General features: G+C 42.0%; 1 protein-coding gene across 1 annotated transcript in view; it reads left to right on the forward strand.

The window, feature by feature from the left end:
• Nucleotides 1-17006, forward strand: part of CFAP74 (cilia and flagella associated protein 74) — a 92149-nt gene extending 75143 nt beyond the window's left edge. Inside the window, exons 25-41 of the mRNA XM_037381590.1 lie at nucleotides 2522-2609; nucleotides 3222-3395; nucleotides 4717-4850; nucleotides 5455-5731; nucleotides 6402-6509; nucleotides 7193-7347; nucleotides 8577-8711; nucleotides 9099-9208; nucleotides 9595-9650; nucleotides 10388-10507; nucleotides 10779-10931; nucleotides 11772-11901; nucleotides 12432-12586; nucleotides 13602-13740; nucleotides 14542-14669; nucleotides 15167-15301; nucleotides 16459-17006. Coding sequence (XP_037237487.1) covers nucleotides 2522-2609; nucleotides 3222-3395; nucleotides 4717-4850; nucleotides 5455-5731; nucleotides 6402-6509; nucleotides 7193-7347; nucleotides 8577-8711; nucleotides 9099-9208; nucleotides 9595-9650; nucleotides 10388-10507; nucleotides 10779-10931; nucleotides 11772-11901; nucleotides 12432-12586; nucleotides 13602-13740; nucleotides 14542-14669; nucleotides 15167-15301; nucleotides 16459-16572 — 2311 coding nt within the window. The 3' untranslated portion in view covers nucleotides 16573-17006. The remainder of the gene's footprint in view (nucleotides 1-2521; nucleotides 2610-3221; nucleotides 3396-4716; nucleotides 4851-5454; nucleotides 5732-6401; nucleotides 6510-7192; nucleotides 7348-8576; nucleotides 8712-9098; nucleotides 9209-9594; nucleotides 9651-10387; nucleotides 10508-10778; nucleotides 10932-11771; nucleotides 11902-12431; nucleotides 12587-13601; nucleotides 13741-14541; nucleotides 14670-15166; nucleotides 15302-16458) is intronic.
• Nucleotides 17007-21661: the final 4655 nt, after the last annotated feature.

Genomic DNA, 21661 nt, shown 5'->3' on the forward strand with positions numbered 1-21661 from the left:
AGTTTCTCCCTTTCATGGCACATCGACATATACAAACATAACTCAGTTACTGGAAACGAAGAGTTCTGGTTTTTAAAAATTTAAATACAAGAGCCTCTGTTGATCACTGTTAGTTTTATTTACCTCATCATTGCCATCCTAAAGAATTTAACAGGACATTTCTTTTCAAATATAAATTAAATGATATAAAACCTAATTCTGGTATAGAGCCAAGTACTTCAGCAGCTTCTGCGTTGATTGCTGCTGCAAACCTGCTGCTATTTTCATATAGGTTATGTAGTCCCTTTGATGTAAGTGTATATTTGGGTCTTCTCTGACGTGCTCAGTGTCTCTGGATTCTAAACTGAGAGGCAATCACTGATTTTGAAATTTTCACCAGGTTAGTTTTCAAAGAACTGGAAGTATTTACAGTTCTTCCAACATCTCAAATCCGATCAGATTACAACAACAGTAACCATTATCGTGACATTTTTCAGTTCCTAAACTTCGGATGCTGTAAAGCACTGTGCTGCGTACTGAGTGGATAGAAGCATAGCTTGGATTTAGAACATTAATCTTCCTTTGAAAAATGGGGAAGCTTCAGAAAGGAGATTTGATGAGATTAAGGCATTTCTGATACAGAAATAAGTATTTGGCTGTTTCAGTATACGGATCAGTTTTAAAAGACCCAGCGCACAGGGGAGGTGCATATGTGACAGGGAAGCTGAGCTTGCTACAAGCTGGTGGGAAGTCCTGAGCGAGTGATACATTTCTGTAAGTGCCTCCTCACTGTCTCAGTGCTATAAGCTGTAGTAATAGAAAAGCTATATTGCAGGTAACACAAAAGTAAAAAGAAACACTCGTTCAGCGATACCAAGGGAACAGATAGATGCCTGGAGGCTTGGGAAGTTCTCCCGAGTATTCTGTGCACACTGAAATGCTTGATCAGATGTTACAACACTCATAACTTTCTGGGTGTTTGAAGCAGACGTTCTCTGTTTACTTGTTCTCTAATCTGCTGACTCTCAGAATTCCCAAATACCACGTCTTTTAGGTTTTCTGCATTTGGAGCTAGTCCTGCAGATGCTGGCAGTCTAAATCTGATTTGTCTTTTATGCTTCTCTTTAATTGCTTTTAAGCATGAAGATGCCATTTTCAGGGAACTGTCTGAAGGATTTCAGTGTCTTTTCCCCAAGGCGTTAACAGCTAATTTAGAGTCCATCACTGTGTACGTACAGTTAACAGTTATTTTTACCGCCTCTGAATGATTTTGTAATAGATGAATTTCTTCTGCTATTCTAATGTCCTGTGACAAAGTGAAAGCTGGTACTTTATTCCTACCTTCCTGTCTTTAAATAAGTTAGCAACACCTTTGAAAATCACCTTCTAAAGTCACATTTCAGACTTGCAAAATAGCAGCCATCGGGATTTTGGATCACCATGGTGACTGAGTGGGTGCTGTCTGGTCATTAACTAGTCTTTAACAATACATTTAAAAATTGCATGTAATTCCAGTAGTAGTAGTAGGAACATGATCACTGTGGAGACCTAAGAACATGAAGCAATTCACTCGGATGCTGTAAGACACTATAAATAGAGCAGTAAAGCTAAAAATGCTGGAGCTTTTGTATTGTCTTGGCTTGAAGCTCTGAAATTGAGCTTATGATGGCAAGATGCTTCAGCTACAGAAGCCCCACGTATTTCTTATAAATTACGAATCTGGTATATAATCAGTCACTATTGGTCTCCCAAGTTTGTTTCACTTTATTTAGGTCTCTGTGCTATGCGATACAATTGGTTCTGCCGCAGACTGGCTGGTAATTAACTAACATCAGTGTCAAAAGGAAACGATTGCCTGGGTTGGGTAGGGTTGGGTTGGGTATGTGCTGTGGTTGCAGCAAAGGCGCAGGCGGCTTATATTCCAATTATAAAGTAAGCCGTGAATTTTTCAGAATGTTAAATGACTGGATGGCATTTGAAAGGAAGATAAATGGATGCAGGCCTCTGTGAGTAACTGCCCTGAGCTGCTCTGTGTGCGAGATCCTGTCTTTAAAAATAAAAAAATCTAGCATTAACACGCAAGCTCCATTGCTCTACCTTCCTTGCTAGACACCCTTGCAAGCCGTGCGTACCTGCCCAGGGCAGGTTGGCTGAAGGTATGCCGTTGTGTAGGAAATCTGGGACAAGTCCGTAATATTTCTGATCTGACTGCATCTTCTTTTTCTTGGTCAGAAGGTGGAACTTCATACGTCACTAATTTTTGATTGGCTTTTTCTTCCACCATTTTCCCTAGTATTCGCATACAAGGTTTTAGTTAAGCATTGGAGTTGACGCTTATCCAGTTATACGTGAGAATGCTCCTATTTGAGCACAAATACTGTGTTAAGAATAAAAGCTGTGAATAATAAAACCTTTAGACCTTAAGTATCTGGTTTGATTTTTTACTTTTTGTTCAGAAATACATCCATCAAAACTTTATTATTCCCCTTAGCTAAAAAACAGTAAGAATATTTTTATGAAACAATGTATTTTTGATTTTCAGGCACTCTCTTCCTGAAGATGCAGGGAGCTATTTTAATGAGGAAACAAGAATTCTGGAAGTCCCAGTGACAATACTGATTGCAGATAAAGTTAGTGATTTTAATTATGCTGGTTATCAGACTGAAAATAGATGAAATAATTTTAGTGAATATTCACTTAGTGATACCTAATCTTAGATTACTTCTTTACTATTATCGTAGGACTTCAACAAGCGAAAGGTGCTTAAAGTGATAATACAGGTTTGGTGGTTTCTTCTGGTCAGCATGTTTACAGTGTAGAAAGGTACATCCTTTCTCATTAGCGCTCATCTATTCCCCAGTAGCTTATTTCGTACCAGAGAGTGATTAGATACCATAGCACAATCTTTGTATTCTGATGTGTACTGCAGGTGCAGCATATTCTTACAGTTTACATTTTCCTGAAGATGCAGGTGTGATTCCATTCTAGCGTGTGGAATTTGAGATACAGATTTATTTATTTTTTTAATTTTACTTATCAAAGAGATGTTTCCTACTGCTTATTTTTGGAAAACAAGGAGGCCTAGATAGATATTTACATTTGTTATGTAGACATGTTACACATGTTATTGTCAAGGACTAGAGTAGAATAACTTTTTGCTGTTATCTTTTCAGATGACAATTCACTTAAATCCTGCCCTTACAGATGGATTTTTTTATCCTGTGCTCTTGCATTTGTTTCAGGCTAAAAAAGTTAATTTTACTGTCCATGCAATTGTTACTACTTCTGATTTGGAAATCAGTCCATCACAAATAAATTTTGGATTCTGTACGATCCATGAAGCTGTGCAGGCAAATGTCAGGATAACAAACAAATCTATATTGCCGCAAGAGTTTGGATTTGTGGGGCTTCCAGAGGTACGTAGTTATCCCACACACACCTCTTCTTGTATCCAAATACATGTAATTGTTATGAAACCGTGTTTCAATGTGAATGTAAATAAATCACCATTGGTTCTTGCAAACCCATGGAAATACCTCTGCCTCAGCACTGTGGAAGCACGCAGACTAGTTCTGGTACTGCTTTGTGTAAATTTCATCTTACTATACCCTAAGCATTTTCCAAGCAGTATGAACACCTTTGAGGAGCCATTACAGTTCTCACCTACGTAACGTCATTAGGCTGACTTTATCCTATTAGGATACCTGGTCTTTCCAACAATACCTGGTGCACTTGTCTTTCAGACTCACAGGTCACTTACACTACTAAATACACCAGGCTTAGGGATGTCGCTGTGGCTGAGGCTGAGGAATATCGCACAATTTGCATCCAAGCACCTAAGCACTTTGTAAAGCAGGATGGCCATGGCCAAACTGTGTGTTGGGAGCCATCCCCTGACCCAAGCCTAGGTGTTTCTGACTTTTTTTACTGTAAATTGACATGGAAGCTAAATTAATCGCAGGAGCTGCCAGTTTCGTGTGGGCTAGGTCTACTGATGTTTTAGATTTTTTTCCCCCAAAAGTTAGCTGTTCAAGCTTCATAACAGCATGATGATTGCAGTGTGAAATGGTTTGGCATATTGGAATCAGAGCTAGAGGAACCTGACATTTAATTAAGCGTTCTCCCTCTCTCTGCCATTTTAGGGATTAAAATCAAGGAGATAGCTAAAAGAAATGTATATCTTCAGCTTCATTAAATCTTTACTTCACAGTATGTCTTTCATGATTAGCTTAAAATGTGATGGGGAGACATTCGTGAATGATCATCAACTCAAACACAAACCAGTGTACATTTGTAGATATTGAACTGGTACTTGTTGCTGTGGTATCTGCACACCATAGAGGAATCAGCTCTTCAAAGACACAGGGAGAACTGTTGAGATTTTCATCATATTTCATTCATTTGGCTATGAAGAGTAAATAAACATCATTAGGGAATGGTGATTACCATAGATGGTAAGAAACTGGAGAAGGGATTCCGCTGAAGCCTGAGTTAATGGATTTAATGCCTTTCAAGTTACGTTGAGATGAGAAATCTGCACGTCAGTCAGACGCTAGTCACTAACTCAGATGAAAGCTTCGCACTAGAAGGTTTCTGTTCCTCTGACATTTGTAGATTTAATAACAACATTTTCTTACCTTGCCAGTAATGTCTTGTTTTAATTTATTAACGATTTGATAATTTAGCTAATAATTTCTTATTTTACCCACAATAATTTCTGATCCTGCCATTCTGAAGTTTGTTGAAATTCAGCCCAGTGATGGATTTGGAATACTTCTTCCCCTTGAAAGCCTGACGTTGGACATAATCTTTAAAGCTAACAAGGCCAAAGAGTACAGCTTTGAACTAACCTGCAAGTCAGAGATTAATAGGTATGTTAAGAAACCGGTAGGTAATCTAGAAGTCTAAATCACACTGGATTTCCACTGGTAAGCTAGTTCCGAAATTAAATCCCTGCCTGCTTTGAAGAGGAAAGGCTAGGATAAAAATGTGAGGCAGGTAAGGATTCTCCAGTTGACAAGAGTTGCTCAGTGCTTCTTAGTTTCATCCTTTGTTTACATCTGTCTTTACTGAGATGGCTTTTCCTGAAATTTATCCTTGTCACTTATCCAAGCTGCAGGCTTGCCCCAGGTCACTTCACTTGCTGTGCCCTGCTTGCTTTTTCAGCTGAATTGCCGAAGGAATCTTTTTTGTAAAAATGTTTCATACGTTAAGCTAATGCTACTAAAATAATGATGGCATAAACTTTGATTTGACTGGATGTATTTCCAGAAGTTCACAGAGGAAGAATTCAAGCAGGGACTCTAGCCAATTGTGCATTAAAAATAGATAGTATTATTGTTCATCTTTAGGCAAAATTCCCATTGCAAGCTTGAAATTCTGCTTAAATAGGGACTACAGGATTAGTTCCCTATTTTCCGGGCTGATTAAGAGACTATTTTATGCTGAGACAATTTATCATGTGTTTATTTTTAGACAATTCAAGCTGTCATGCAAAGCAGTTGGAGTCCACCCACCTCTTGAATTGTCTCATTCCTTAGTTCGCTTTGCTGCAACAGCTTTAAATGGTGTGTCTACAGCAACACTGTATGTGATGAACTCCCGTGTGAGCGTCAACCCCTTTACTCATGCTGTCCCCAGAACTGGCAACGGGGAAGTTGCCCCGGTTGGACCCGCTTCATTTGAATTCTGTGTGCCAGAAGACTGTCCAGTGACAATTGCACCTTCTGTTGGAACTGTGTTGCCTGGGAAGGTAAATTCACTTTAAACCTCGAGGGTTCTGCCAAATCTTTTGATCATCTACATCCTCACAAATGCTGTCACTTGTAAATGAAGCTGAAAACAGAAATTATTATTAGAGTAGATGGAATATTTTGTAATTTTGATAATTTAGCTAATACTTTCTTATTTTACCCGCAATAATTTCTGATCCTGCCATTTTGAAGTTTGTTGAAATTCAACCCAATGGTGGATTTGGAATACTTCTTCCCCTTGAAAGCCTGACGTTGGACATAATCTTTAAAGCTAACAAGGCCAAAGACAATTTTTACAATATTTTGTAATGTTTGAACCAATGTTTTAAATCAAACACGTGAGGGGTTAACCATCACACCTGGCTAATGCTTTATGGGAATTTTCACCCTGAATGTTCTTTCCCCACTGTTGTCATTGTGATTTATTTGAAGAGTGTTTAAATATCAAAAACACTGGTCGTGTAAAACCAGCGCACTGTAACATAGCAGAGTTCCAAAAAAGCTCCAACTGACCTTGGGATCGTCTTACTCACTTGGCAAAACAATTGTATTTTATTCGTTAATTTTTTTGCTCTCATGTGTCTGCTGCTATTGAGCTTTGTAGGTGTCACGCAAGTATGAGGGCTGAATTTTTGCCTATCGCTCTTGTGTATGCTCTCGCACTCCCAGAAAAGCTTGATTCAAGTGTCCTTCAGACCAACATTGTCAGATCAGCTAATCAGAGAAGAGGCAGTTCGGAGGCTTTGCAGAGCAGCTGCGATGGGGGCAGAAATACAAGTAAGGAATGCTAAGAACTAGCACATGCTGTTGGTCTGTTACTTCCAGATATTTGTTTCTCTGGATGGTATTTTTATCATAAAATTATTTGCATATTAATGAGGCCCAAACTCATGATCCCTGTAAGACCTGCCTATAAAAGACAAGAGTATGAAGGTACTGTTGTGCTTAATGTGTAGTCTCCTTGCTGAACAATAATTTAATTTCTTGCTAACAATTTCAAAAGGATCCCTAGCAGATTTTCTTGCAAATGCTAACTGCAGGTACTCTTAAAAAAAAGAAAAGTTCCTACACCTCATGCCAATTTACAGCATACGTGAACTTTATATGCAGAGCTGTGGGTCAGTTAATTTATGTGAGCACTTACGGGTGTCTTTAATTATGAGATAAATAGGTACATTTCCTATAAGAGATACAGTCTTTTACTCATGTGCTTCAGTAGTGGAACTCTTAAGGTGGGGTAAATATGTCCATTTCAACTTAATTTTACATTATTAGAAATATATGTAATAACTACTGTTGTCTGTGGCTTGTAACCATAATTGTACTGCTGTTACCTTGTTTTGTGCACTCCATAAACTCTTAGGATCTGTTTCCTTGGGCCAGGGCCTGTGTATTTGTAAATTGATGTCTTGATTGGATTACACCCTCAGTGTATAATGCCTCTCTGTGTGTTTTTGCAGAAAAGGAAGAAAGATGAAAAGAAAGAGGGGAAGAAATTAAGCATTTCCATTACCCGGCGGCAGTCTTCCAGACAGCTTGTAAGGGATGAGGGCAGTAAATACCTGACTTCTCTAAACAGTTCTGAACAGCCAAAATCTGAAGAGTTAAAGCCTGAGTAAGTCGACAAACGCACCTTGTACTATGTGGACAACATTCTCTTTATAAGTAGTTCGATAAATCTACTAAAACCTATAGGCAGACGAGCAAGCACACTGTAGAGAAGAAATAGCTTTCGCTGTATTGCAAAGGCTGTTTCCAAAATTAGGACTGCTTTTAAGCCACACAGCTGTACCCTCTCATGTAAGGCACAGAATCCCTTTATGCATCAGACGGATTGAAGACTTCAAAGAATATATCAGAAAGCCTGAGATGTGGCTCTGTGGGTATGTGGCTGAGCAAACAAGGGTATTATTTTGAAGGGCAACTAGAAAGCTCAACTCAGTTACCAAAGGGGATTACTACGCATACACCTTGTCTGAAGAGGTCTAGCAGAGCTGAATCATCCCAGACAGAAGCCATCTGATGGCCCATATCAGTGGGTGTGGGTTGATATTTTTTTCCCTTTTTTGAGGGCTTATGCAGTCTGTCAATATTAGTCATGGTCATCTTCAGTCCTGGAAATGTGCATTTTAAATAGTCCTTTTACAGGACGTGTACCTCAGTGAGAACTAACATTGGTAGCATGTGCAGTCTACAGATTTAGATACTTAGATGCAAAATCTGATACTTGAGGTCCCACATTTAGCATATAATTCAACTTTTTAGAACCATGCTTCTGCCTTATCTGAGGAATTTAGAAGTGTTTGGAAGTAAATATATGTTTAAACATCAGGCATTTGGCTGTACTGGATGCTAGATATTTTTTAACTAAAATGCCAAGTTCACTGCAATCCATTAATTTTAATTTTTAAATACTTCCAGTACATGTCATAAAAATAAAATTTATATTTTAAAACTCCCATTATGAAGTGTTGCTTGGCATATTGCATTAGAGAAATGTGATCATGTCTTCACACATCATTGAAATGATGTAGAAGTACGGGAAGACACTGGAATACCTAATGTATTCAACATAAGGAAATCGTATTGAGGATTTTGCAGTGTTTCATATAACTTCTATTATCTGGATTTATAATTTTTATTCTCTTTTGGTGAGAAAATCAGACTACTTAGTAGGGTGAGTCCATGACTGTGCACCAAGACAGTCACTTAGTTTCACTGTTCCATCTTGAATGTGTGCCTAAGAAACAGTAAACACAAATAGCTCAGTAGATATTTATTTGCCTTTTTTTCTTTTCTTGCTCTCTCACTTACTGAGATGATTCTTATTCCTGGATTTTCTAGTTCTGATGCTTATATGGCAGCCCAGGCCTCCCTGATGAGGAATTTCAGTGGGAAGTTTGAAAAATACATCATACCGTGCTTTGTTGCAAGTGGACGTATCGATGAAACGAAAGGCCCTGAAAACTTAAGCTGCAGGTATTTGCAATTCATGATAGTTCAGAAATTTGAGGGGGAAATGGTGGGCATGTTAATTTAGTCATTTGGGGAGGAAAATGTTTTTTTGATCTTAATTATTTCGTAGGTCACTGGTAGAAACTCATGCTTACAACCCACTAGTTGGATAAGAATCAAACACGTTAATATCAAAGCAGCCTGAAGAGTAATTTTATGAAAAACTTAAGCCAGATGTAGTTCATCTTTCTGCTTGGGCATACAGAACGTCAAGTCAGCCATCAGAAGTTACTTATTGTTTTGTAATACCAATGTATTGATACCCTGTGATACAGAGTAAGAACAGATTTCTGACAATAGTTTTTATTTTTGTATGATCCAAGAGCAAATATCCTTTTACTATCTCTCTAGCCCTTACAACACTTTGTATTTGGAGTTGCACTGTCCAGCTGTAGCGCCATCTGTTGTGGTCACTTCAGATAATGGAAAAAACCCAGTCAATTTTGGTGATGTTGCAGTAGGTATGAAATTTTAATTCAAGCTTTGATTTCTTTTGTCTGATGTTAATTTCTTCTCAGCACAGATTTGTGTGTTTGCTTTTACATTGTTCAGTTGATTTGCAAATGCCAGTATAGAAATTAGTCCTGGGACAGGTACTTAGGTGGAAAATTAGGAGCCTGTCTGGCCAGCTGAGGCATGTAAAAAAGCAGACTTGGTTCCAAAACATGGCATCGGAAGCTCTACAAGTGACTGTCCAAATCTGAAAGTATTTTGGAGGGTGTTGACTAGAGTACTAGCCATGGAAATGGGGTGAATGTTTGGCCCAGGTAGAAGCATAGGTAAAAAGGAGGAAAGGTAGTGCATGAGTGAGCATCATCACTTTTTGAAATGTTTTTATTCTTGTCAGGCCACCGAACATTTAAGCGAATTACAATACAAAATATCTCCCCAGAGAAGCTGGAAGTATCCTTGTTTGGAACATGTAAGTTCATTTGCCATTCATCTTCTGTTTAATTGGACTCTCTTATCTGTAGGAGGAACTGTTTGACACTAAAATAAGTAGGAGGCAGCACACTTCAGACTTAACACACATCTTTCAGAGTGAGGCAGCAGGTGACATGAAGAATATATTGGACGAGCCCAGGTGACCTACTGGAAAGCTAATTCCATTCCACCCTTTTCACTGGAAATAATTCTGCTTAGAGCCAAACTTGAGAAGCACTTAACCACTCTCTAAAGAGTGCCAGGTACTGATGGCAAAGCTGTAGCTTCAAAACAGGATGATGTACATGTGAAGCAGCACAACTCCTCTTTTTTGCACACTGAATCTCTGAATTCCTGAATACCTTGTAAGAAGAGGCTGCTACGCTGGCTTGTCTGGGTTAAACTGGGGGGGATAATGTAGGAAAAGGCATGTCCCTGGCTCTTAGGGTGTTAATGAGCCGGTCCAGGCAAAACCTGAAAATAAAATTATGTGGCGATCTTATTAGCTGGAAAAGAGTCTTGCAACTATATAAATTCTGTGGGGAAAAAAAAAAATTAGTTCTTCTTTTCTCTGAGTTAGGTGTTGATCTCTGAAAAAGCTTATAGATGGTTAGTTTATACATATTTGGTCTGAACAATACTTAAAACCTGTCCTTATATCTCTTTCCCCAGTCTTTGTTTATAAACTCTTTTTTCCTTAAGCTGCACTATTTTAGCTGGGATTCTCAGTTCTGAATCCCAATGGTCCCTTCCTGTTGGTCAGACCAGTTGAGATGCTTGAGCCAGGTGAAAATAAGGCCCTCATCATCTCTTTTTGTCCAAATGAGAGTAAATGGGTGAGTAAGAGATACAACATTAATGGGGAAAAAGAAGAGGGACAGAGAGATGTAACGGGCTGTGCAATAGACACCTGTTGCTGACTGGGATGAGGCTGTAGAATAGCAAGAGAAGCTTGGTTGCCTGTGCATAGCCTTTCCCGATGTTTGGATCTTTGTGCACTAAATCCAGAAGTTCTGTAGTGTCACCCCGTTGGTGTGAGGGGGGTGGGTGGAGGGTGGGGGCTGTTTTCCTTCCGCAGAAGGGCTGACACAGGAATCCCCTTGGCAGTTTTTTGAAACGCTGGATGTCGGGACGACAAAAACCAATCTAACCCTCGGTATCACGGGTCATGGGGTGATGCCATCGACGGTTTGCTCTGTGGAAGAAGTACTCCATATGGGCTATGTCGTAGCCAGAGAGAAGGTGACTTCCACATTCAAGGTAAATCCCTCGATGCTGACCCAGGAAGCCCATTTTTGTAAGGAAGTTCTGTAGTTTCTAGTCCAGCAGAATGTAAGGCTGGGTGGCAAACTGCAGGCAAAAGAACGTCGCTTCAAAAGCGTGTGGTGCCGAGAGGGTTTCAGGCCAAAGGTAACAAAGCTGTGCCGGGAGGATCTTGTTGGCTACTTCTGTCCTGCCTGCAGCCTCTACAGAAAAACAGAGATCTGGCACCTTTGTAATGGAAAATGAGAGATGCTCGGTGTGGTGATCTCCACAGATCTAGTCAGTATGAAAGGGGTGTGAAGTCAGACATGGCTTTGCTTTTACCACGGTTAGAAACATTTGCCCTCTTTCTTTATTCTGCCCGTGACTGCTGTCACAGCTGAGGCTGCGCAGCATGCACACAAAGCAGTGACAAAGGTACCTGGGTGAAATGCAGAACTGCTGCTACAAAGAGCACGTGAGGGTCTGCCGTGGTCCGGTCTGGGGCAGTTTAACTCCAATTCACTCATTCAGGTACTGCACATTCCCCCAGACTTGGAAACAGGTCAAGATCTAAGCATAATTTTTCTCCTCTCAGATTTTGGCTTTAAGTATGTCAGTAACCAAAATACATTACATGATGCAAGATTTTTAAAAGGAGTCTGGTCCCTGTTGCTGGGGGCCGGGGGCTGACAGGGCATGTTGTGGGTGGCAATAGCGCATGCTTTCAGTGGCATCTGGGTACATAGTGCAGCAATGCAGCAAAATCAATTCAGCCAGTTCACAAACCATGGATCCTACAGGCTTGAGAATCATTTTTCTTAATGAAAATGACGTTGTGTGAATGAATGTCATCAGATACAGAACACTTCCACGCTGAGCCTGCGATACTCCATACAACTGGATTCGCTGTCATCAACGAGGGACAAAGATCAGCAGAGCCTTCCATCCTTTATCACGTCCTCTTTGCAAAGAACAGAGTTTGTTGGTAAACTTTTTTTTTTCTTTTTTTCTTTTGTTTAAGACTTAGGAAGTATAAAGCAGAATTACTTTGTCCTGTTAGAGCTACACAGTTGCCAAAACCTGGGGTATCACATCACTGAAATTTAAGATTTTGTTTCCCTGGTAGGAGCCATACCGATTCTTTCAATATGACTAGCTGTAAATTTATGCAGCCTGAGCAAATATCCACCAGCAAGGAGATACTAGTATTTGAATCTGAATAAGCCCACACAGTAATAGCATATTAAAGATGAAATTTAGGGATGTCCACCTCTGTAAAAACATATTAGAATATAGGAGGGGTTTGGTGATGCTTCCTCAGTTCCTCTAGAGGTGAATGCATTAAACCGATAGATGGATTTCTCTGATGTTTCTAAACCCCTGTTTTGCTGCAGAACCAGGTATCAGGTCTTATTTACTTGCTGCTTCACCAAAAATTAAATGGGTTTAAATACATGAGGAAGTAAAACAGACCTGTCCTCCTTTCTTATTTGTATCCTCATTTTTATTTACCAGGAACACAGAACTATAATGGCTTAAGTGTGTTCAGCATCTTTCCAACAGAAGGAGAAATTGTTTCTGGGAAGAGTCAGGATTTTACAGTTACTTTCAGTCCTGATCATGAAAGTCTGTACTATTCTGACCGTCTCAAGGTTGTGCTCTTTGGCAAGGTGAGACGTCAAGATACCTGGATTATGAAACCAAAGTCTAAGAATGACTTATAGTAACTTTTATCAGCATGGGTCTTGGTAGGAGTTTCGAATAATTATATCTAGTGGACAGCATTTGTAGGCAGAAATACTACCTGTATTAGATTAACTGAGGTAGGCAGGAGATGGCAGGTTCACTTTCTTTTTTCAGGTTTTAAATATTCAGTTATTAATTCATAACAGTAGCGACTTGGGATTCAGTCCGCGTCCTGCCCAGCTGTCCGCACGGTGTCAGTGGGAGGTGATGGGAGCTGCCACGTACCGAGCACAGCTCCGGCTGGGTTCTCTGCAGGTAGCATTTAATGGCAGCGGAGAGCAGAGCTCCCCCTGCACAATGCAAACTGACAGGTGCACTGAGTACCAGGCGCTGCTTCTGCGGTCACTCAGCATGAGGAAAGTGGTTTCCATCTGCAGAGCAGCAGTTGAGCTTAGATGGAGCCCAAGTCAGGATATGCAGGCTGGCAGCGCAGCAGGGGCTTCGTGCCCTGTTCCAAAGGAGACCCAGCAAAGGTTAATGAAGAGTGCCAGCTAATGACCATCAGCAGGCACTGCAAAGGCGGAGCAGAGACTGGTAGGGAGCAAATAAGAACCGTTTCTCTCCTTGCAAGCTTTGTCTCCCCAGTTATCTTTGGAACTGGGGTTAAGAATGCAAATGGGAATACACTGAAGAGGAATGGAAACTGGTCCTGGTTCACAGACTTTAGCTGAGTTCGGCGGCAGATAATTTTACCTCTTTTAGGGGCTTTAGTATAAATTGTCCAGTCCCCTCCCTGCCCAAGAACAAAAGGTTGTTTCATACAGAAGTGCCTGTGGGTGGGCAAGGGGCAGGTGCGGGATTTTGGCAGTAGAGTACAGGGCCTCTCGGCAAGAGGCGGGAGATGTAATAGTTTCTATGCGATGGATGCTGTTGTGTCGGTACCCCAGTTACACCGGGACTTAAGCTGTAACCTGCATTTGAAGCGTTTGTCTCACACAGGAAACAGCCCATGTGATCCAGCTAAAGGGCGCAGCAAGAGAGCATCCCATGTTTGTGGAGGGGGGGGTTCCACTAGATGTGCCCGTGGAGTCCTTGGCTGTAGTGTCACCTGTGTCATCGCAGGAAGCGCTAAAAGGAGGTAATATGTTACCACCTGCACCTTCCTACAAAGCAGTGGGTGGTAAGACACAGGCCTGTTCCTCATCCTTTAAGAAAAAGTAAATTAAATTTTCCAGAATCGGAACAAATAATAGCATGGCATAGCCTGTATCTGTAACACACAAAAAATGCAGGAAGCTTTATCTTTATGGAAAGGTTTTCTCTTAATTGTAATGCAGTTCTATCTTAATGATGATCTTCTGTCTTTGCAATGTACCTTGCAAGAAATGGTTGTGATTTAATATTGCTACAAGGTATGAAGAGGTGTTTGCTTTCTGCCACTTCTCTGACTTGTACTGAATGTTTATAGAATTATGTCATATATAATAACACATCCTGGACTCTCCTGATTGTGCTGTTACGAAACAGACACGATTTGGGGGGCTTGAGTTTATTCTCCCTTAACTTTCTTGGACTTGATCTGTTTTCAGAGACCATATATAAACAACTCCTAGCTCCTGAGCTATAAATAAATCCAAGCATGTACCACACACAAGTAGAAGTGTAATACACACAATGTATGTGCCATGGGGCTAGAAAACAAACATGAAACTTGATAAACAATTAACAATTGCAGTTTGCAACTGCAAATTATGCAAAACCTCCTCTTGCTTAATTCTTCACTAACTCTTTAAGGAGGATCTCCTTATCTATGCCAGCTGATGACTTTGCCACAACATCATTTTGTTTTGAACCATCCTGGTGTGATTTATGCTTGTTCCAAACTGGTAACCGCTCAGTTTTGACTGTCTCAAAGTTTACTTGATTCATATTTGTTTAGAGCCAAAGGAACCAGTGAAGTCCATTCTCCTCATTCTGGAGTACATTGAGGGAGAGAGTCCTCCGGTGCCAGCAAGGGCAGAACTGAAAGTTGGAGCTATACAGACAGCTCGGTTTGCATCTAAGAAGGTAAAGAAAATAAAAAGGGTGGTTTTATGTCAGGTGCCGTAAGGAATACTGACAGTGTACAAATGGTTACTGGTTCTTTCTTTCAAAAAATCAGTCTATAAATGAAAAAATACAGTTTTCAGGATTTCTGATAAACTTTACATTATAAAAGCACCGATGTTTGAAAAGAAAAGATCATTTTTTCAGGAGCTAATACGAGGATTTTGCATTATCATATGAAGTCAGCAACAAAATTAATTTAGCAGTTTGCTTCCCTAATTCTGAAATCAGGGCGTTTGAGCACAGGACTGAATTACAGGTCTGCCCCTGTTATTTCAGTACAGTATTTCGTCCCAACTTGACAGAGCAAACAGGATGGCCCCTTGCAGTTTCAAAGGGCAGAAGCGATTTGGCAAGCGGCGGGCCCACATACAGCATCTGGGCAAGGCAGTGAGGAACAGTCATTGTGCTGCAGGGGCAGACCGGGCTGTAACGAGGGGTTTGTGTGTCTCTCGCAGCCCGTGGAGTTCAGTTTGGACAGCCTGCCTCTCCTGCAGCAGCAGGGGTTCACCCTCGGCGCTGGGAAGGGAACGGTTGAGCGCGGACAAGTAAAATGCATCGATGTTTCTTGGGTGCCACCTGCCGACTTCGAGGTAAGTCACAGTCGCTACAGCACTTTGCAGCTGAAACCGGGAGCGTGTGGCAGCTGCTTGCACCGACTGGTAGGAGCGGTACAAAAGCTGATCTCTACCGTGTCAGCCACATGTAGCTACCAAAGGGAGGGGTATAGGCTGGTATAAACACCGGTGGGAGAATAAAAGCCAGAAACGGTATGTTTGATTTGGAGGCTTGCTACACCTCACCATTCGTCTGCGTGATGAAAAGAACAAGAATTTCGCTCGCATCTTACAGAACGTAGAATGACTTCTGACAGGTCATGGCATTATATAGCACCAAAAAGCCAAAGTGCTGCTGCTGGTAACTAAAATAACACTGATTTTTTTAATGTCCCCAGTGCAAGAAAGCCCGCAGTCCTGCTGACACAGAACTAAGTTTACAGGGTTCATTTTGCCACAGTGTTCACATTTCTTTCAGCTGTGGGCTGCCTTTCCATTGGTGTGTTCCTGGAAGTCAGTGGGGCGTTTTTGATTTTCCACTTCATGAACGGCTTTATGAACCCTGTTTCCCTGGCTACTTCTGCCTTTTTGTATTGCACAGTCTAGGTGGGAGGTCCAAACATCTCTACAGGGCTGTGATTGCCCTTCCTGATTCATCTTCTTGGGCATTCATGGAGACTGAAAGAATTTACTCCCCTGCTTTTTGTTGTGAGCTGTGTGTGGGATGGTGGAATGAGTAGCTTGTTCCAGAATTAAAAGATTGCTGCTGTCATGTGCAGAAAGAAGGCAGTAGAGTTCCTGGGATGATTTCTCAGGTTGCCATCGTGCCTCTTGGTAACCACTGGTTGTTACACAAGATTTAACACTAACTGATGGCTAACAGGATCCACTTCTTCCCCAACCCTCACTGCAGCGCACTCCACTGCTGCTGTACCCAGCTGTCATGGTTGTGATGTGGTGACGATATCTATAGCACTCTAGGGATAGAATGCTTAGTCATTGTTACTTTACTTACTGCAGTATGAGCCTTGCATGGAAATACAGAGCCAACACAGTGGGAAGAGAGGTAATCTATAGCCGTAACTGGTCTGTCTTACAACAGAGACATAAAATACATAATTTAGAACTTGATCAACTAACTTGTTCTATGTACACAAAAAAAAGGTTGGTTTTACGTGTGCGTTTTCTTGTAGGCCGATGACCCTCTGCTTGTGACAGCCCTCCTGACCTTGAAAGGTGACGTTAAGGAATCTTACCGGATCCTCTTGATGGCAAAAGTTGTGTCTGCATATGCTCCCACTAAGTGAGGGAACCAGGCTACACGGAAAGATTAGGCTTGTGTTACTGGGAGATCACTGGTTCTCGGTTGAAACACATAAATATTTTGAAGTTGTTGCAAATATGCGAGGGGAGCAGGTAACATGTAATATTTCTGGGGGTTCCCCCACAAAATTCTATGTAAACTCTGGTTCCACTAGTTTCATTTTCAAGCGGACTCTGTGGCAGTAATCTTGTGGTGGAAGAATTAATGAGGGGCCCAAGTAGATCCATCTGGTTAATCACAGTGTCTCCCGAAGGTGGGCATTCCCTCAGCATGAATATCTTTTTTACATCTACATGGGTGAGTTTCAAACAATGTATCTGTCTCCAATTTGAGATGCATTTTCATGGATTCAGAAGATCCTTAACTTTTCCCCTCTGAGGACCAGAATAAAGCTTCTTATTCTAGTTTCCTCCAAAATGTTTGGGCGGTTGTTTTTACAACACACTATGAAATCTTCCTGATGACGCATGGTCAAGGAGGAAATAGTGATCATGCTGTCCACTGCATGGCTGGATAGAGTTAAACATTTGCCTTATGTCATGGCTGTACAGGAACTTTGTATCTCTACATTTGCTTTCCTCTCAGTTCTGACTAAAAGTACATTTCTTCCTGTTACCAGGGTGGCTGGAGCGCCCTGCAGGTGTAACTTTTGTCAGGAAGGAGTAACTAGTTCAGGGAAAAGTCCAGAGGAACTACACTGTGGAGAGCCAAGGGACCAGGAAGTAAGCAGACATCTAGGAACATAGCTAACCTTTTAAATATTGTATCACACTCTGTCTGTGGCAAAACTCCCTCACCACCACTCCGAAGGTGTGTTGCTGTTTGCCCCTGTGTAGCTGTTAAAATGGCTTATTTAGATTGTGTAGTGGGAAGATAGAAACAGACCATTTGGAAGTATCCCTAAGGTAAAAATGTGACAAGCTACTGCAGGAAAAAGGAGTAAGGCAACTGTCACAAGAAATACTTTAACTAGTATCCCCCTTTTATAGAGGAAGCTTGTATAACTGATGGAGTGGAGTTCCTTGTTTTCCCAAAGGCAGTGTGTTTGATCCGTTCTCATTGAATAACACCGGGTCGAGTGGCTGCGGTTACTGAACCCTTCAGTCTAAAGACCTACAGATACTGAAGCAATGAACAAGTCACCATGGGAGGAGGCAGGAGCTGGGGGGGAGGTGGCAGTGCTAGCCAGAGACAGCTCTGCCTCCCTAAGAGAGGCGCCGAGTATTTCTGCTGGCACAGCTGGGGTGGTCGGGTTGAGGTTGAGGACAATGAGGTTTGTGTGCTGATTCTCTTACAGTCCTTGCAGCCCTAAAAGGGAGATGAAATATCGCTACATAATAGGAAACCTGCGAATAGTACTGCACAGCTGACAGTAACCTCATGATAGGGAAGCTTGCAGAAAGCAGGGAAGGGCACGGCACGTTGGAGTGGAAGGTTTATTTCAGGCAGTTAATTTGAGGGCACCCATTATGTGAGGGTCCCTTGGATTTCACTCTTGAAAACTGAAAAGTAATGGCTGAGAGCAAATTAGTCTCCAGACTCTCATAACCATATAATATGCTGAAAATAAGTGTAAAATTGTCTACCAGGAAACAACACCCCTGTCTTAGGGATTTTCCACTTCATAGAGGTCAGGTACTGTGAAAAAGCATCCAAAGGATTAAAAAAGGTAAAGAAGTTTAAAGAATACATGTAAAGAATGTGACAATGTTGAAAAAATGCAGAGGTTGCTTCCAAGAGCAAGAAGGCAGTTTAGTAAGTGGGAAGAAGGTGTATATATGCAAGGACCGGCTGGTCCAGCCGAGAGTAACGCTGGCTCTGACGGACTCGTAACAGCATTAGAGAGCTCTGGATGTGCCCGCTCAGGTGTAGAAGCTGGAGGGTCAAGCACACAGCATCATATTGGCGTGTTCAGGGAGTTAAGCTGGTTATAAAGATCAGCCGCCATTGACCGCCTGAAGTCATTGTCTGCACCGAATGGTTTCAAAGGCAGGCAAAGGGTGGAACCCGTCGTTAACTGCATTCTTTGGACTTGATCTTGACAATCTATAGGAATGATTTCACAGACTTGAAGTAAGTGTAAGGTTCTGGGTGTCACAGTTCAAAGTTTCTATACTCCAAGCTAGACATGTGTTCATTCTCTCCAAGGGGAGTGTGGAACCATGATAGTAAGAAGAGGTTGTTGTTTCTGGGGTACTGAAAATAAAGAAAACTATGCCTGCACTATAGCAGCTGACATTCGGTAAAGCACTTGCAGAAATCTGAATGTTTTTTACTCTTTTTCATAAGAGGAAAGCCTGTTACTTTATCTCAGGCCTCAAAACTAATCATATCTGACTCCTTGGGGGCATAATGGCTGATCCGTGCAGGACTGGGTTTTCCTTTCTTATGGGATTGGATTGGTTCCTTTGGCACACATAGTTCAGCATGCCCAGCTCTTGCGTGAAGCAATACTTGGGCAATGAGAGAGACAAGCTGATGTGAAAGGGAAAATTATCTGATGTGGGAAAGCAGATCCATTGTAAAACTTAACACAGACATGCAGGCTATGCTTCTTCACCTGGAACACAACTACAACTTGAAAAGTGGAAGTACGGTTACTTTTTCTGCAGAATGTAGCCCTTGGACGTTCCAGGGTCATTCGAATGAGAATTGCCCCATTTCACCAAGGGCAGATAGAAAGCAGTGGGATCTTTTCCAGAAAGAAACAATGAATCCTCTTACCTATTTGCTGTGATTCTTGGGCTTGATCTAGCATTTAATTTAAGTTTGCCAGTCTATAGCAGAGTGAAGTAAACAAGTTTCCCTTAATAGATACCGGACAGAGCTTGTTTCTTTGATATAAGCTGACTAAAGTGGAAAAGTCAGTGCCTAAACCCTGTGACAGTTGAATTCCATTTCACCACTGCGACTCTCCACTTGCCTAAAACCTCTTGCTTGTGTGTGTGTATGATGAATGAGCAGCCAAGGATACCCTAAGAGATCTGACTTCTGAAACAGAAATAACTAAAATAATTTCATGCAATTAACATACTTGCTTTTGCTATATTTTTAATTGGTGCCGAGCCTCTTTAGAATCTTCACAATGCAAATTTGCAGGGATCCGAGGTGCACACTGTCAGTCTACTGAAAATTTAGGAGTTCTACGGGGATGCTCCTACCTAAACAATTCTTATGTATGACATATACAAAAATAGCTTCTTGATCTTTCCCAGTACAGGAAACAGAAAATTGACTGGGATGACTGACTACTGGAAACAATTCTCCTGCTAATTTAGACACACCAAGGTAAACTAGAAATAGTGTGTTTGTAGGTAATTCCTCGAGGACAGACCTGAGCGCGCTATTGCATATTCTACTTGCATGGCTTAAGTTCACAACTACCAGAAGAAGCTCAACACAGCAGCTATAGCCTTCATGCAAGTTAATCTCTTGAAAAAGCAAAAAATCCTGTTCAATACTGTGCTTCCAAAGCAGGTTATCCACAATCACAGCACATGTGGTATGGAAATTGCCAGGAGATTCTAAACATGTAATCTGATAGTTCTGTTCCCATATTACAGGACTCCAGAAGGGATGGAGGCCATATTGTGAGGATAATATGAACAATGTAACCCCAAAAGTATATCCAAGTTTCCCAGAAGCTAGTTTTCTGTTCCTGTAACTGCGCTTCTGAACAGTGTGCTTTCAGACTGCGTTTTGCAACTGCAGTCACTGGGGTTGCTGGACAGAAACTCTTGTGCTTTCAGATTTGGAGCTAAATGCAAACGTACACTTGGCTTTGATCCGGTTCTAGTTTAATAAGAAAGCAACTCATATCTGTGTATGCTCTTTTTATCCTTAAAAGCTATATCTAGCTCATTTCTAAAACAGAAAGGAAATGAGACAATAAGTACTAGTGTCATACACATCTTATTAATATACGTTCTGCTTATTTAGTGACTTCAGAGATTGCTTCACACTTAACAACTGCGGCTTTTCCTAAATGAGCAATGGTCCCATGACCCTGAGCAGTCCTGTAGGAAAATACTTTAGTCAGTATGCCACATGCCACTACGGAGCCTGGCGGAGCAAAAGGAACAAATGCCATCTATCGAACCCGGTACTTCCCAGCTGTCCGTCATTGCTCCCAATGGCGTGATGGCCCCCATGTTGTGGGGATGGGACCCTGGCTGGATGCCAGGTGCCCACCAAAGCTGCTCAATCCCTCCCCTCCTCAGTTGGGCAGGGGAGAGAAAATGTAATGAAAGGCTTGTGGGTCGAGATAAGGACCAGGAAATCACTTTGTAATTACCATCACAGGCAAAACAGGCTCAATTTGGGGAAAAAATAATGTATTGCCAATCAAATTGGAATAGGATAATGAAAAATAAACCCAAAATTCTAAAAGACCTTTCCCCAACACCTCCTTTCTTCCCAGGCTTAACTTTACTCCTGAGAGAGGTGCAGGGGGACAGGGCGTAGGGGTTGCAGTCTGTTCGTCACACATTGTCTTCCTGCTCCTTCCTCCTCATGCTCTTCCCCTGCCCCAGCCTGGGGTCCCTCTCACAGGAGATAGTTCTCCATGAACTTCTCCAGCTGAGCCCTTCCCATGGGCTGCAGTTCTTCATGCGCTGCCCCAGCGAGGGTCCCTCCCATGGGGTGCAGCCCCTCAGGCACAGCCGGCTCCAGCCTGGGTCTTCACGGGGTCCCCAGCCCTGCCCCAGCCCAGGCTCCTCTCCCCACAGGGCCACAGGTCCTGCCAGGTGCTGCTCCAGCACAGGCTGCCCACGGGTCACAGCCGCCTTCGGGCATGCCCTGCCCCAGCACGGGGTCCTCCATGGGACGCACATGGGGATCTGCTCCACCATTAACCCCCATGGGCTGAGGGGCACAGCCTGCCTCACCATGGTCTTCATCACAGGCTGCCGGAGAATCTCTGCTCCGGTGCCTGGAGCATCTCCTGCCCTCTGCACTGACCCGGGGGGCTGCAGGGCGGTTCCTCTCACATACCCTCACTCCCTTTGGCGCACTTGTACAGGGTTTTTTCCCCCTTGAATAAGTTATCCCAGAGGCGCTACCACCGTCACTGT

This window comes from Falco rusticolus, chromosome 3 (assembly GCF_015220075.1).
Source record: "Falco rusticolus isolate bFalRus1 chromosome 3, bFalRus1.pri, whole genome shotgun sequence".
NCBI lineage: Eukaryota > Metazoa > Chordata > Aves > Falconiformes > Falconidae > Falco > Falco rusticolus.